Genomic DNA, 16,940 nt, shown 5'->3' with positions numbered 1-16,940 from the left:
CAACAGTGTTGGCACTTTGTATAAAAATTTGAAAACTGTAGCTAAAAAATTCAGTGAGTTAGTTACTGAAACAAAAAGTGTTGCAACCATACCCGGTCTCCCCTAGCTTTTTTTTTTTTTCCAACAACAAAGTATCTTCAGTCAGGGACTCCTTCAGCTCTGCAGCAATAAGGACCGTTACAGAAAGTAATTCCTCTTAACCAGTGTGCAAACTATGCCATAGCTTTCGGGGGAGCTCACTTTTTTTCCCCCGGGATTCTTACTGCTGACTCATTATTAGCTGCAAGCACGTAGGCCTGGGGCTGACTGTGCAAGTATCAAGCATGTTTGTCTTATTATAATAATAATAATTATCATATGTAGCCATTTTGCTACAATTACGCTCAGGGTGCGAACTACGGGGGAGCCAGAGGGAGCCGAGCTCCCCTTAATAAGACATCAGCTCTCCTAAACGCATGGTTTGTGATATTTTGGGGGACTCTCTAAGATATTCACAGCGTGCATTATTGCAATTAACTTCTATATTTCTCTGTCATCGTGGATCTTGCATAAAAGCAGGAGCGACAGACTTCATCCAGCCAGTCAGAGGGAACGTTTTGCAGGACTTTTACATGGAGTATTTTCTCAGTATGATATTACAACTTTTACTTAAGTAAAAGATCTGAATACTTCTACCACCACTGTGCTTTTCTACCTCAACTGACAAAGCGCTTTACAATTGACCCCTCATTCATCCATTCACACACACTGATGGCACTGATCTGCCCATCGAGAGCAACTTAGGGTTCAGTATCTTGCCCTAGGACAATTTGACTTGTGGACAGGAGGAGTCAACCAATCGCCAACCCAGAGATCTCAATATGTTGGAAATGTTTTAATTGCGCTCGCTATGACTATGATTTAATTCTGTACCAGACCCAGCCTGGCGTCTGTTACGTGACAACAAAACTCAAGTAGTCATTTGAGCGTGTGAGAGGTGCCTGGTGGGTTTTAGTTTTTGTCTGTCTACATGTGGTGTCTCGTCTTTTCCTCCCTCTCCCTCAGGGCGGAGTTGTGGGCTGCATCTCTGGAACACTGGTCGTTTCCCCCCAGCTGCAGGCAATCTGCGTTTCATACACCTGTCTCCTGTGATCATCAGGACTGGCTTATATACCCTGCCATCTCCTCAGTTCCCCGCTGGATTATTGATTCTAGTTTGTAGGTACACTATGACCATTTTCACCTGCCTCCTGTTACTCTGTACCAGTGTTGACTCTGTTTTCCTGTGCCCTGCTTTAGTGTTTGTTGGAGACCCTGCTTTGCTCCCGTGCCGTTCTGTCACGGAGGACGCCTGGCTGGAGATTTCCCCACCGCAGACTCACTTCTCTGTCAGCCCTGTTACCCGCCTGGCCATGGCCTCGCACTTACCTGCCACCCAATGCCACACCGGAGGAACCTTCTCCCCAGCATCAAGCCTGTCTAACCATATCTTGTGTTCAATAAACTGTGTGAATATCCTCCTGAGCTGTGTTCTTGTTACATCTGGGTTCTGAGCCACAAAATCCCTGACAATTACGTCAGTATTAAACAAAGTGGGCGCTAAATTTTCTCTAAAAAAGAAGGTGTACCCCGCCTTTTGCCCGATGTCAGCTGGTATTGGCTCCAGCCCCCCCGCGACCCTGTACGTCGATAAGCGGTTGAGGATGGATGGATGGATGGATGGATGGAGATCTCCTATTGCATCCAGAGACATTTGTGCCTGCTCCAATTGATAATGCAAATTGGAAATCGATCTGTACATATCAAGACTGTTGCTTTAAGTACTCTTTAGGTAAGTTGACAGAGTTTGTGGTCACAGGTGTGCGTTAGGTGTTCCTTCCAGACCTTTTTTGTTTTGACTGAACCATCTTCATCTCCTCCCGACTTTCCATCCTGTCAGACAGTTTTCATTTCCTGTGCCGTTACAGATGCCAGATGAGTCCTGACAGCATTTGCGTTGATCTCTCTCTCTCCGGTAGCTTCTCAAACGAACCCTCCAGCCACTGACTGATGCTTCTGTGGAAAGGTAATCGATGGCAGGAAAACATCAGCAATAATCACAGCTGCCAGAGGCCCAGAGAGCAGGACCTGACGGAGACAGATCCCCGTCAGAGCAGGAGGGCAGCGGTGATGGAGTCCGTCTGACAGACAAGAGCTGCTGAGACCTTTGATAAGAGTTTGAACGTAACCTGGAGCCTCTAAAGCTGAACGATCAATCAGCCAGATGGATTCATTCAGAGAGGAGAGACACACTGCTGCTGTTGCTGTCATCATCAAACGCCTCCATCAACCATCAACAACCAACAACCAACGCGGAGGACAAATATTGCTGCTTGAAATTTTTAGGTAAAGTTTTTTTTTTTTTTTAAAGGATTGTGTGCTCAAGAAATGAGAAGATTCTTTAATTACATACAGAACATCCTTCCACTGAGCCCAACAGGTATACAATGTATTATAATATTTACAGTGTCATTTGGTTCAGTACCAATACATTACATACTGGTTCTTACTGCTACTTAAATGTAGGTACAATAGAAGAAAATAGACAAGTGAGCACTTTAGAGAAAATGAGAAGTAAATTATACTTGCATTTTTGTAAACACTAGGTTTTTAAGGGTACTGGGAGTGTTTAGAGGTTTGTTGGAAAAGTTAAACTGGTAGAAGTGTCAGTACAATTTATATTCCAGCCTGCATATTTAGTTCTTACTGAGTAAAAAAGGAGAACAGTCAAGATATTTGTGTTATTGTCTGCATGTGTTTTTAAACCATTTAAACTGTCACTTTCACTTTACCCTGTAGTCTTGAATTGCTTATGTATTACTTTTTCTACTTCTTCTTCTGATTATTATTATTATTATTATGTATTTATTTTACTTCTCTATTAGTCTGTAATAATTCTGTCCTTGCGCTGGGGATCAATAAAGTTTTATAACCAGAAATAGGCTATGCCAAAATACTGCAAGTGAAGATATATAATTTGACATATTCGTAGATACATAACAAATGTGTTATTAGAAGTAATTTGGCTTAATGGAAAGGACATTTTTGTATCATTTCAGATTCTGTGTCGACTGCAGCTTCAGTTTTTATAGAAGCTCTAAATAATATACACCATTATGGTAAATAAAACATAGAGCATAATATAAAGATCAGCAGATTGTAGACTTGGATCACAACAACATCTGAGTTCATGGAAAAAATAAAAATAGTTGTTGGCTGGTAGATTACTGCAATAATTCATGTAGTCAGGGCTGCTCGCCAACAACTGCGGATCCATGTGACAACAGCACAGACTGTTCACAGAAACATTCTTATGAAGGAGGATTATATCTGACAAAACCCTTCTGGTTTAAATCCAGACGTGTTGCTTTTTCATGATGGAAAAAGCAGCAGTAGAAGTTTGTACGTGGGGTAAGTACAACACTTCGCAAAAAGACTTGTGCCTATAAAATAAGAACTTGCACACAAAATTTTGCAGTGGTGAAATAAGTACTCTATTTGAGTAAAAGTAGTAGTCCTGAAAATCCAATAATTTAAGTAAAAGTACAGAAGTATTGGATTAAAATTACTTAGTGTCACTAAAGTTGTCGCAGGTAACAGTGGAGATAATTTTAACAACTTTATATACTGTACTTTCAGGTAGCTTGATCTATAAATCACAATTTAATCTATCAGTTGATTGTTGTTGAATATTAGTTATATTTTGTATTATTAATCTGAATCTGTAAAAAGTACCTAAAGCTGTCATATAAATGTAGTGGAGTAAAAAGTATGATATTTTCCTCTGAATTGTGGTGGAGTAGAGGTATGAGGAAATACTCAAGTAAAGTACAACTTCAAATTTGTACTCATGCACAGTACTTGAGTAAATGTACTTAGTTTACATTCCACCGCTACAAATTTGCACAGAAGTTAGATGTGATGATTGATTAGTCGATCAACAGAATATTAGTCTGAAACTATTTTGATAAATCTTGATTAATCATTTTTAGCAAAACTGCAAAATATTTGACGAAGAATTGGCAAATTGTTTTATAAAATATATATACAGAACTTTCAAAACAACCTTCAAAACAAAATTACAAAGTGCTGTACATGATTGAACCAGGATTAAAACATTTCATTAGGCAAGAGGGGAAATAAAATCAGAATTAAAAAATAAAAATAAAACATAATCAGCAGATTAATGGATAATGAAAAATCATTTAGTTGCAGCCCCAATAAGAACAATTTCTTTGGGTTGCCAGGTTTGGAAAATCCCTGGCTGGTGTTTTCATAGGCTAATTCATGGTAGGCAAATAATGCTAAGCCATCAAGTTTTAATGCGTTGTAAAGTGTTTTTAAAACAATTCTAGGCATCAGTTCAGTGGTTAAACAGTTAAACCACTTTTTACTGTCCATGTAAAACGTATTAAACTGACTCGTGAAGCATCAGTAAATCAGCTCTATTAATTAACTATTAATTACAACTTATAAGGCTTTGTAAACCACACCAGGCTGCCCCTTTCAGCCTTTTCTGTAGCGCATCAGTCTCGGTGTCTTACAGCTTGTGGACGGTTTTGACACACGTTATTGTAAGCGGCGTGACGTCAGTCCGTGATTAGAGAGAGACAGAGAGAGAGGGGGAGAGAGAGAGAGAGACAGAGAGAGAGAGAGAGAGAGAGAGAGAGAGTCGGTGTGGACGCAGCAGATCGCGGCGGATCTTCAGACCCTGAGGCAGCAGCTGCACCTTCTCCTCTTTCTCCTCCTCTTCTTCCTCAACTCTTCACCACAAGTCGGGCACCGAACAGTCGGTCCGTGGAGTGACAGACCCGGCGGGGAAACGTGCAACATGCCCGCTGAGCAGCTTCAACCGGGCGCGGTGTCGGTTTTTCCACTTTTTGGGGAATTTACGCGGACGAGCGGAGGAAGTCTCCTGGTGGATCCGAAGCGCAGAGAGCTGTAAGTTGGAGGCGGAAAACTTAATATTCGGTGAAGATCTTGTGTTTTGATGAACATGCTGTGGTGGAGGGCATCGCCCCAGGCATCTGCTGCTGCTGCCGGCCGCCGCTGCGCACCGTGAGGCGCCGGAGGAGCGCAGCGAGAACCCAGGCAGTTTCTCCCAGAGAGTCCTGGGAGGGAAAACAAAAACCTCTCTGCTCCTTAAAATCTGGCCACTCTGGATTTGTCACTTCAGGCTCGTGCGTTGATTTATATCCCGGAGATGCCAGTCATCTCTCGCCTCCGTCCTCCTCTGGGTCAGATCGGGATGGATGTGGCGCAGTGAGCCTGCGGATAATCACAGTTTGGACTTTTTGGTTACCCCTGCGCTCGCGGCTCTCCCTCATGCAGCTCCTCCGGCTGGCCTGGGCTCTGACTGCCGCTGCGGTCTGCTTCCTCTTCCTCCTGGTCATCCACAACCAGATCCTGAGAGAAGGTACGGCTCTGTAGTCTGGTCACAGACTTTGGGATGGTGTGTGTGCGTGTGTGTGTGTCTGTGTGTAAGGTCAAACTGAGTGTCAACATGCCTAAAATCAAATCTATTCAGGGTTGTTTTTTTTTGACGTTAATCTGAGGATCTGTGTGCGCGCAGTCCTAGGTGTTTTGCGCACCTGTCGTCCCGTCTGTGTGCGCAGCAGTGGATGGTGATATGACAAAAAAAGGCAGGAGATGGAGAACAGACAAAACAGCAGCAAAATCAGTAACAAACAGTATTGGGCTCTGGCCGAACCGGCCGGGCCGATCAGGAGGAGGGCTGAACTCCAGCAAGGTCCGCTGGTTTTTACTGGAAGAATCCAGAAAGATTGGAGACAGATGATAGAGGAGGCACTGTGACTCTACCTCTCTACCTGACTCTCTCTCTTTCACCGTGCACACTCACACACACATACACACTGACGCCTGCTCTCTCAAATTTGTTGTATTTGATTGACAAATGAAAACCATTTGCAAAGAAGGAAAACAAATAAACTAGAAATAAATGTAGAGCTGCAACTAACTTTCATTATAGATTAATAAATACATACCTTTCAGTATATTGAATTGTTTATTCTGTAAAATGTCAGATGTCTGATAATGACTTGATATTAATAAGTAGTTCCTGAATAACTCCAAATCCAGGACCATATAGTCGAAAATGATGAGTAACAGACTGGGGGATATTAATGAATTATTAGTTAATGATTAATTTATGAATATCTGTGAATAGACACACAAGTCCTTCCTCATTTACTCAAACCAGCAACCACTCATTCATAACTAATTAGCCTACCAAAGCATTTCTCTTTTGCCCCCAAATTAAAGCATCATCATACAAAACTAACAATGTGGAATTCACATTTAGTTCAGTAATTACAGTGACCAGCACATAGTTAATGTTCACATCCACATGTCACATACTACACAGGTAGGCAAGCTATTATATATTTCCGATCACTTTTAAAACAATAGGCCTATCTTCCGTCAGAAATACCACGAGGAGATGCAGGTCCTTCCGTCAATCTCTTACACAAAGCTAAAATATCCAAGATTCACATTTTTATTGTAAAACTACAAAAAACTACAAAAAAACTTTTGGAAGTCACTAGCTCCACACACAAAGACGCACACTAAAATAGATTTTTCACTAAGTAAGTCAACGTGGACATTTGTGAGTGGTGGAAGCTCTGCACAAAGCAACATTAACTTGCTAGATGTGGTGTTGCTGTGTTACAGCAGGCTATTGAGAGAAAACATGACATAAAACCAAATAAATACATATTTAACAGCCATAAACTCAAAGTCCCCTGTGAATTTAGGGCTAGTCGCCCCCTGGTGGCCATTACAAAGAATGCCAGTTTAAGAGACTTCCGCATTGGCATCACTTTTCAGAAGGTTCTTACTTTAACTCAAGTTCAAGTAAGAACTCAGAGTTAAAATCAGTTCAAAACCAGAACCACTTTCCTTGTAACAAAGTACTATGGCATGGTTGAGGTTAAATGCACGTTAACGTTTCCTAGCTATAAAACTGACAACGAAGTGTTGGCTTGTGTTAATATTCCAGGACATTAACTCCAGTAGTGTCTAAATCAAACCATCCAGAATATTGACAGATAGCTTTAATATTCAAGTATTTATACATGCATATTTTAATTACTTGTTCTTCTTATTACGTATACAACGTAGTGACAAAACACGCTCTGTAGAGCCGTTTGTCCATTTGGGCTACTGTAGAAACATGACGCTGCAACATGCGACGTCCATGTAAGAGGTGTGTGTAGATAGAAATGGCTCATTCTAAGGTAATAAAAATATTATCGTTCATTATGTAAGTTGTGGATATTATATTGCATTTCTGTCAATAGATCCTCCTAAATATTACACACCTTTAATACATTTACAAGGCGGCTAACCCTGATGAAGTCATAGTAATCCCATAAGGGTTATCTCAGTTTGGCCTTGGAGACTTCAAATTCATAACAGATACTGTCTAGTTGCATTACGGGAAATGTAGGACTCTATTTTTTGAGCTTGTCACGTACAGTAGTAGGGACTTATTTTCAGGATATTTGTTTTTTTCAGTCTGCCTCTCACAAGTACAACCGTGCAAGTGACAACCTAAATGAATCGCTAAAGTACTAAATCTCTCTTTTAAGTCTTTTGAAGTCTCATTAGTCTGATCATTAAAGTGTTCAAGATCTGCCTACTTATCGAAACTTAAAAATCGAAAGCAACCATCCGCAAAACACCAAAGAAGAACAACAGCATTATCGTTTCAGCAAGAGCCCCAAAACATTTTGTATAAAACCAGATTTTCCCTTTACCAACCTTTACCAAGTGCTGCCAGTGCTTAAACATAACCATATTCACCAAGTAATGAAGCATGTCAGGGTGCCAGAGAATGAACAAGGCTCAGTCCTTACTGCAGTGTCCCGGGTTCGAATCTAGCCTCCCTCTTTACTCATTCTATCCACTGTCCTCTCAAATAAAGGCAAAAAATATCTTTTAAAAAACAAAAGACATTAAATATGTCAGTAAACATATACATTCGTTATCAAACATATCCGGTCGCCATTACGTTTCCCTCAAAACATACTCGCTGTTGCAAATTATTTGCAAGCGAATGTAATTTCTAGGAGACAGGGTCGGCTGACAGCTTGAACTAATCATCACCTTCATACTTGGTGGTGAAATATGATAAAATTGGGAGTTTGTTTACACTCTGTCCAAAATTAGATTTTCTTTCAAAAAGTCACTGATTCGGTCCTGACACGCAGATGACAAGCGATGTTCAGGTTGAGATTTAAAGCTTCACTTCGCCTGTGGTGTACAACACAAACAGTAAAAGTCCTTCTGCTCTCCGAGAGTCTTAAGGAGAAACTCAGCAGTTTTTGTCTGGCAGCTGACTCCTCGTATGCTGATGTTTCAGATCATCAGCGCTCCAGAAAGAAGACAATCATAAAATCCAGCAGATGTTTATTGAAATTCAAAAGTCAGCCCTTGAATAGACTCAGCGGAGCAGGTTGGGGTTTCCTGTGATGCTACAGTGAATCTTATTTTGAAGAGAGATGAGGTCTGTCGGTTTATATTACATCATTGGGTTAAACAGGTGAAGTATCCGATCAGTTATCAAATATAATTAATGGTTCATCATATTTCTGTTTATATTACACATACAGGCATGTTTTCATACATACTGGAATATACAGTATAGTAGTTAAAAATCCCAAATGGGAAATCAAATAAACCCTTTTAAAGAACATAAAGAATCAGCTTTAGGGGCTGGTGTCTGTTGTCATCTTTTCTTCATTGATCATCTCAGTGTGAAAAGCTTTAATGAGCACAAACTGCAGAATGAAATTAATTCCCTCACGCTCTCTGTTTACTGAGTTTCTCTTTTCTTTTCTCTGCCCGCTCATAAAGCTCATTTAGATCCTGGAAACAAGCCTATTATGCAGCACATAGACTGTTGTGCCTGCGGTGTAGAAAGCTTACCTAAGGAGCCTTCCTAGTCCAAATTAATTCTCAGTGCTCCATTAAGTTGAGCATATATTCATGGGAATTATGAACACGCCGCTGATGAGAAGAAAAAAAACAACACAAACAGAAATTAACGGAGCAAAAAGCTGCAGAGGGTGTAATTGGATTTGAATAAATTCTTCTGGAGGAGTAACGTCAGTGAGTGATTCAACAGAGCATGACTGACGAAGCTATTTTAAAAAATTTAAGTCACACCCCAACTGCACAACGATAAATGTCCTAACCCCCTCGGCTTACAAAGGCATTACAGTTTTGTAGCTGATGATTCTATCCAAAGCCTACAAATGACATGAACCACATCAACTACATAAAAAATGCCGAGCTGCTTCCAGTGCTCCATTTAGAGATAGACATAAGGTGAGTTTTCTGACTGTCATGGTAGATGTGTAGAGTTTCTGCTGTCCTGATGTCAACGGGGAGCTTGTTCCACCACTGCAGAGCCAGGACTCCCCCTCCCCATGATGAGGGAGCAAGCCGATTGGCAGTAGAAGATCGTTGTATGGCGTGACCTTGGATGTAGGATGGGCCTGAGCCATTCGCAGTGGAGTGTCTGCATCAACAACTACACAGTAAACACTGGCTGAACCCAGGGACCGACTTTACCTTCAGAAAAGTCAGAAATAAAATTTGGAATCAGGGGAAACATTCAGAGACTTGATGTCAACGTCACTAACTGACTGACAACGTCTACCATTGTTTGTTTGTTGGTATTTTTAACCACCTGACCTTCTCAAGTCTTCACATACACTCGGTAAAGACCCTTGGTATCACACACTTTTTAACGCACTGGGTACCCTTTTAGCATAACTGTCAACGCTACAAGAAGGCCTAGTATAATAAACTCTAAAGTCCACATTGGGAGGATTGGAGGACTGGTGTTCGTTTCCCGTGTGCAACAAATAGCATTGACTCTTTTTAACTTGATGCTGGGGCAATGATTTGTTGAAATTCTCTTTACATCCCGACAGCAATGAATAAATCAAATGCTCTGACACAGGAAAAAAAAAACCTGGACTTTAATAAGCATGATTTTATTTGCAATGATTTCATTTGCGCGTGCAAATGGTTTTTGGGGGAGTTGGATTTGGAGGGAAGCCTGAAGGGAGAGTTGAGGGATTTGTTTGAGTTTGATACTTTCAAAATGCGGCTATGTCTTGCTAGTTTCTCCAAAGTTGCCTATCCAAGCTTTAAGCTACATAAAGTACATAATTTACGTAACTAACTTCAGTTACATAACTTAATTCATGCAACTTAACTTAAACTAAACATAACCATGTAGTTTTATTGCCTAAACATAACCAAACTGCGACAGTGCATTAAAAAGCAACACCAAAGGGTCTTGACTAAGTATATGTGACAACTTGGGAGTGGAAATGTGTTTTACCTCTACCTTAAACCCTAAAAAGATGGATGGATCGAATCAGTGCGGACTCTAACAGACCTCATCTCTTTTCAAAATAAAAGTCTCTGCAGCCTCTCAGGAAACCCCAACCTGCTCTGCTGAGTCTAATTAAGTGCTGACTGTTGCATTTTAATCAGCAGCTGCTTTATAATTTTCTTCTTTCTGCAGCAGCACTGACGATCTGAAACATCTGCATATGATGAGTCAGAAGCAACTGCCAAGCTTTTCTGCTTCAAACGCTCACAGAGGAGAAGGACTTTTATTGTTTTTGTCGTACACGAGAGACAGAGTAAAGATTTAAATCTCAGCCCGAACGCAATTTGTCATCTGTCTGTCAGAAATGGCTCCATTAAAGGTCACACTTGTATTGACTGATTTGCATCAGGCTTCACAGTGATTGGCTCATTCACAGCTGTGTGGCCAGTAACATCCAATCATATTCACGCTGTAAGTAAAAGACCTAACAATTCATATGAGACTCAAAGACTTAATGTTAAATTTAAATCTAGTTTTAGCACATGTGCCTACAGCTCTCTTAAAAATGATAAAGGGTGATAAATATTATGTAGAATCTGAAAATGCACATCTCTTCTTTTTTTTATATATATAAATCCACACTATGCAACAATTTTTTGTATTTGAATGTGAATTTCAGGTGAACTTTGTTATGACATTGAAGTTAAGTCTTAAATGTTGGTTTCCAAATTGAATTTTGGACCCCGTAACCTTTACAGGGGTTGCTTACCATTCAGAGGTTCCTTCCTCCCCTCAGTTGCCTTCACTCCTCCAAACAGAGCGGATAAATTAGGTTGTGAAAAGCTGCAGCTGCAGTTAGTCTGATACTTTTGAGATATTATAGAGGTAATAATAACTGTGCAGCTGTGGTGCACAAATATTTGGAGAAACCTCACAAAAGAGCCAACATGAACTTGGAATAAAAAAATATGACTCAGTCTTGTTATGATTCAGTCAAGATTCAGTTTACACACATGTCTTAGTAAACATAAATAAGAATACATTTGCAATTATGCAGTAAAAATAATATTAGAAGTACAGTTCCTACAGTAGCCAGACATTATTTTTACTGTCTCACCAGTTCTTCTTGTGAAATAGTTTTTATTTATGTATTTATGATGATGATAGGTTTGCCTGACTTCATTGTGCCAAGTGTAAAGTTTGGTGGAGTGGGGATTATGGTGTGGGGTTGTTTTTCAGAGGTTTGGCTTATTTCCAATGAAAGGACCTGTTAATGCTTCAGCATACCAAGACATTTTGGACAACTTCATGCTCCCAACTTTGCGGAAACAGTTTGGGGATGGCCCCTCCGTGTTCCAACATGACTGCACACCAGTGCACAAAGCAAGGTCCATAAAGACATGGATGAGCGAGTTTGGTGTGGAGAACCTGACTGGCCTGCACAGAGTCCTGACCCCAACCCAACAGAACACCTTTGGGATGAACTAGAGCAGAGACTGCGAGCCAGGCCTTCTTGTCCAACATCTGTGCTTGACCTCACAAATGCCCTTCTAGAAGAATGGTCAAAAATTCCCATGAACACACTCCTAAGCCTTGTGGACGGCCTTCCCAGAAGAGTTGAAGCTGTTATAGTTGCAAAGGGCGGGACAACTCTAAATTAAACCCTACAGATTAAGAATGGGATGTTAACAACCTTCATGTGCATGTAAAGGCAGTCGTCCCAAAACTTTTGTCAATATAGTGTATTTTGATTGACTGATAGATGTTCTGCTTCTCCTCCAATAACAAAAGCAACAAAAATCTGTACCAACTCTTTTGTGTTGTTGTATATTTTGTTACACCTATGCCTGTCTAATTTGACAAATTATGTCGTATTGCACTATTAAAGAAAACAATGAATAAACAAATAAAAAGCTCTGCTGACCAATCAATAAACACATTCCTATTGAAGGGGTGTTACTGTCCTGTTAAAAACTTCTCCACAAGATACACACCATGGTTCCTCACTCCCAATCTCCAAGATGCATTTAAGGGACTGAAACGTCTTTGAGGTTATCGGACCTTGATTGATTTCAGGGTTATGGGTCAGGGGATGATTAGCACCCACAGTCTGCCTTAAATCTTTCTGTTTTAGTGTATCTCGTGTCATCGTGTTAAACATGCCCAATAGTAACGACCTTGACTCGTATTAAAGTCCTCTGTGGTATTTTTGTTTCAACTCAGCTTCAGGGACTTTTGTCTAGCCTCATGTTGGATTCTGGATTTGCCTCCTGCCGCAAACAACTCATTAACTATCATCAGAGGATCAACAAACAGCCGCTGCGTCGTGTCAAAAGCAATTTCAGCCTCATCATTATTCCTCTCTCTTCGCTCTCAGGACAAACACAGTGACTCCAGTTTTCCTGCTCTGTGATTGTTGTTCTTATTTTCAATTTGCGGAGAATTTAAAAAAAAAAAAAAAAAAAGATGACGGATAATAAAAGCTCATACCAACCAGATGTCAGTTTAACTTCCTCTCTCTCATTCATGAATAGATTACATGTCAGCTGCTATTGAGAAAACATAGTCAGAGCAGAGAAAACAACGTGCTGTAATTTCATTATTCTGCTGTAATGTGAGCGAGTCTTTATGCTTTGTGCGAACACGACGCTGAGGTTCATCTGTGATTCATTCAGCCAACACACAAAGTCAAATAGATGTAAAAGAGTTTTACCGCCGAGAGGGAGGAAATCAATCCCTGCAGGCAGGAAGTCATCACAGCAAGTTTACTGCTGTAAAAAAGGAATAATAATAATAATTATAAAGTTATAAATAAAGATTTTCCTGCAGATGGAAAAAACATTTTCAAGTTTACAAAGCAGATCTGACAAGTTTGAGTTGAACAATACAAGAGTTTCCACCTTTTAAAAGTAAATTTGAGGAAACTTTATTTTTCCACCAAATTTATTCTTGACCTTGGGAACCTTGTAAAGTCCACGTACCAGCTTCATCAGCTGAAACTCACAATCTTCATCAGCTGATAGATTCTCAGTTGTCATCATGACCACCATACAGAGAACTTATTGTGGAACCTAAGTGGACCTTGAGTTTTTAGATTACCTTGATAATTATGGCTTTACAAAAAAGTAAACATATGCTTAAAATTTCACTGCCGCTCAACGCATCACATTACTGTTTATTGCACCTTTTTATGTTTTATGTGCTGCACATCCTGTTCAGGGACTGTGACTGCAAATTAGCTTAAAGATAACTGTGGATCCACTGTTTTTAAATTGGACATGAATGCATAAACAGCAAACTAAACACAGAACGTGCACACAGTGAGGCGCGGACCTGTGGGCTTCAGTGCACGACAAATTAAATAAATGATAAATAACTAACATTCCTCTTTGGTTTAGTTTTTTGCATCAGGGTTTCTCAGGATTTGTTATAAAATACTAAAAGTGTGGGATGCAGACAAATAAAGTGAGATAGAAACTGCTGCAGAAAGAAAAGTGAAAGTCAGCAGAGATCCAGTGAACTTTTTATGTTTTCCTTTCATTCAGTGAAAGAACTTGCTTATCAGCTGTTTACTGCGTTTTTCAGTTCTGAGGATCTCAGAGGTCCCTGAGTGTTGTCACTAAGCTTTTCAGCCTCAGTTAACAACTTATTTATTTCCCATCATAGAAACTCTTGAGCTCACAGGAGGGTGAAGCCTCCTTTTGGCCTCATATTCAGGTCAAAATATCCACTCCTGTCATGTTTGAGGAAGGGTTGCGTATGTTTTTCATCAGAAGCGATTCGAACGACCTTCATGTGATAAGTGTTAAATGAAGAGAGAGGAGGAAAATCTGCAGAGTTTCTGTGTGTGTGGCCGAAAAGTATAGCTTTGGTTTAGTTTAGTTTGGCGCTAGAGGAAAGGGTCATTATTGGAACAGGAAAATCCACAGAATATTTTATGTCAGTCTGTCAAAAAGTAGTATGTTTTGTGATGATGGTATAAGCGTGTGTTGAAGTGCAGTTAAGTGGGAAACGCTGATTAAGAACTCCTCTGATGCAGCTCATAGTGAACGGTTTTTCATTCACTAAAGACGTCCAACCGTTAACAGTTTTAATGTGCAGCTCCACAATAGACCTGCGGCGTCGTGCCTCAGTCATCAGATTTCCTTCAATTGTGTTTTTGTTTTCCATTTTGTTATTAGTATTATTATACATTTTGCTGCCGTGTCTCTTTAATCATGTTTACAGCGAACGTGCTGTGCGGTCGTCTTCTCCCAGCATGCTCTGCTCAGACTGATGAAAATGAGAAACAATAGTATTTCCATCCTGGTGTTCTGCAGCAGATGGAGAACTAAAGAAGGCTGGAGCTGCAGCTAATGAGCAAACAGAGGCCCGCTGCTGCTCTGCTGCTGTCTTGGTTTCCATGGTATACTACCTGTTAGCGAGCAGCGTCTCTCACATCATCTACATGTAGGCTGAATCCCAATTATTGCAGAAAGCTCCAGGGCTTCTCGATGTCAGCAGCTCAGAGGGTTCAGGATCACTGAAATAGAAAAGTCGGTCTGTTATGTTTAAAACGCACTGCAGCTGTTTCACCGAAGCGCTGACACTGGTCCTGCAGATAAATAATCACGCTGACTTCAGTTTGAAGGGTAAAGCGGCACGGCAAAATTAATCTGCACATCTTCATGAAAATATTGGTTCTATAAGCTTCGTGATGTCATTGACTACTCCCCAGGCTGCTTGGCGAGCATTGACCATAGCCATGTTTCACCTGTTTTAGTGGAAACTGGCCCCGCCCTCCAAATATAGTCAAGATCTTTCTGAAGCGTTTCCTCACTGCACTGCATAATTATAAGCTATGATGAACCGGTCGTGGGTCACATCCTTCTCTCTCGTTGAGGCGCTGTCTCTCCCTCTTAATCGTCTTCAGTTCAGTTAATATCTTGCACCATTTAGTATGACGTCATTATACAGACTGACCTTCTCTCAGCGTCCTTGTTTAGCGGAGATCAGGGTTGGTTGGCACTCTTTTCACTCTCCACTGTATTTCTCTGGCATAATTTATCTCAGAATAATACAACAAACGAAAGGCTAAGGTCTCAGCTATAAATACAAATGTTTTATTGTACGTTAATGTTTTCTAAAATTAGGTGATTTGTGTGCTAACCAGCCCCATCATGGGGTTGGCTCTTAAAAACAGGTGTCCAGATGCTGAAGCCTGCCACGGCTGGCGAGAGAATCACTAACACGTTAGCCACTGGCGAACACGCTGGCACTATTAAGTCACAATTGCTCTCTGAGCTTCTTTCTATTTTCTCTGCACAGTCCTTTTTACTCCTAGCTGGCATTTTGTTCAGAGGACTGACGAACTTGCTAATGGTCAGTAAGCAAGTAGCAGACCAGAGTTCACATCCTGAGTCCTGTGTGTGGTTAGATTTAGGCAGCAAAAGAACTGTGCTAAAGGTTAGTAACAGGGGGTAGTTTCAGTTAAATGTGAAAGGATATTTTGGGGGAAATAATTTGATGGGAAAAGACGCTCTCATGTCTGTAGAATAATAGCTTTAGATTTGAACAAATTAACCCAGAGAACCATACTTGACCTAGGGAAAAACATGAAACCCTTTTGAGCTGTGTCAGGGTTAGATATGTTCATTAAAAACATTTCCTCATGATAAAAAATAGTCTGACCAGCTTTATTTTTCTCTCTTGCTGAACATATTTGCTGTTGCAGAATTTTAATGTAATTTCTAAGAGACAGAGTTGAATAAAGACTTTGTATCTGCACATTCTTGCCTTGTCAGAGCCTCTGAGTGTAATTTAGTTTTTTTCCTAGAGGTCAGTCTCTCACTCCTCTGTGGTTTTGTGTGTGTGTGTGTGTGTTAGCATCCATCCTCTGACCTTTGACCTTTGTGTCAGATATGATTACACTGTGGTGGAGGTTATAGTGTCCTCCCCTCTGTGTGTTGTGTCACTTGCTGTCAGATTGTGACTTTTGACCCTATAAACATGAAAGCACATAAACTGCTGATTCCACAGAGCTTACAGAGGTCTGACTATCTGTATTCATACAGAAATGAGGAGGAGGAGGAGGAGGAGGAGGGGGAGGTGATAACCCTCATCACAGCGGCACTCAGACAGAGATGAGATAGTTTATTAGCTTTCATGTAGCCTCGAGGCTAACAGGAGGGGGAGAGCACATCAGACAGAAAGCAGCAGTCGTGTTAATGCAGGCTGTCAGGTGTAATTATGAGCTTCATTAAAATTGCAGAGTCTCAACACCAAGATCTGAACAGTGTTAGTGTTTTAAAGAAGAAAATTCAACCTGTTTAATCTGGATTTTATCAAACAGAACCCTTCCTACTAAGTTTTTAAGTCAATCCTTTAAACTGGAGCTCGCTGGTGTGAAAGGAGGTTCAGCATCTAAACCTTTCTGTTTTAAGACCAGCCTCAGTAGCCTTTTAAAAATTATCTTCCCTTGTGGCTGTAGTTAGAGAGAGGTAGAGTTATTGTATTTACAGGTGTATTTATATATTTCTAAAAGTAAAGTTATAATCCTTAAGATGTA

General features: G+C 40.5%; 1 protein-coding gene and 1 long non-coding RNA gene across 2 annotated transcripts in view; both read left to right on the top strand.

Annotated features, from left to right (window-relative positions):
• The first annotated feature begins 1,050 nt into the window (after nucleotides 1-1,050).
• Nucleotides 1,051-1,503, top strand: LOC119894309. Its single transcript, XR_005442897.1, has 2 exons — nucleotides 1,051-1,197; nucleotides 1,279-1,503. It is a non-coding gene; the product is annotated as an uncharacterized LOC119894309 (long non-coding RNA).
• A 3,196-nt stretch (nucleotides 1,504-4,699) lies between these two features.
• The window catches only part of LOC119894308 (chemokine-like protein TAFA-5), a 50,555-nt gene continuing 38,314 nt past the window's right edge, over nucleotides 4,700-16,940 (top strand). Inside the window, exon 1 of the mRNA XM_038706990.1 lies at nucleotides 4,700-5,434. Within this exon, the coding sequence (XP_038562918.1) occupies nucleotides 5,344-5,434 (91 nt within the window). The 5' untranslated portion in view covers nucleotides 4,700-5,343. The remainder of the gene's footprint in view (nucleotides 5,435-16,940) is intronic.

This window comes from Micropterus salmoides, unplaced genomic scaffold (genome assembly GCF_014851395.1).
Source record: "Micropterus salmoides isolate LMB-PRFRI ecotype aquatic unplaced genomic scaffold, ASM1485139v1 Ms_hic_scaffold_8, whole genome shotgun sequence".
Taxonomy (NCBI): Eukaryota; Metazoa; Chordata; class Actinopteri; order Centrarchiformes; family Centrarchidae; genus Micropterus; species Micropterus salmoides.
This window is presented reverse-complemented; position numbering and strand designations above follow the sequence as displayed.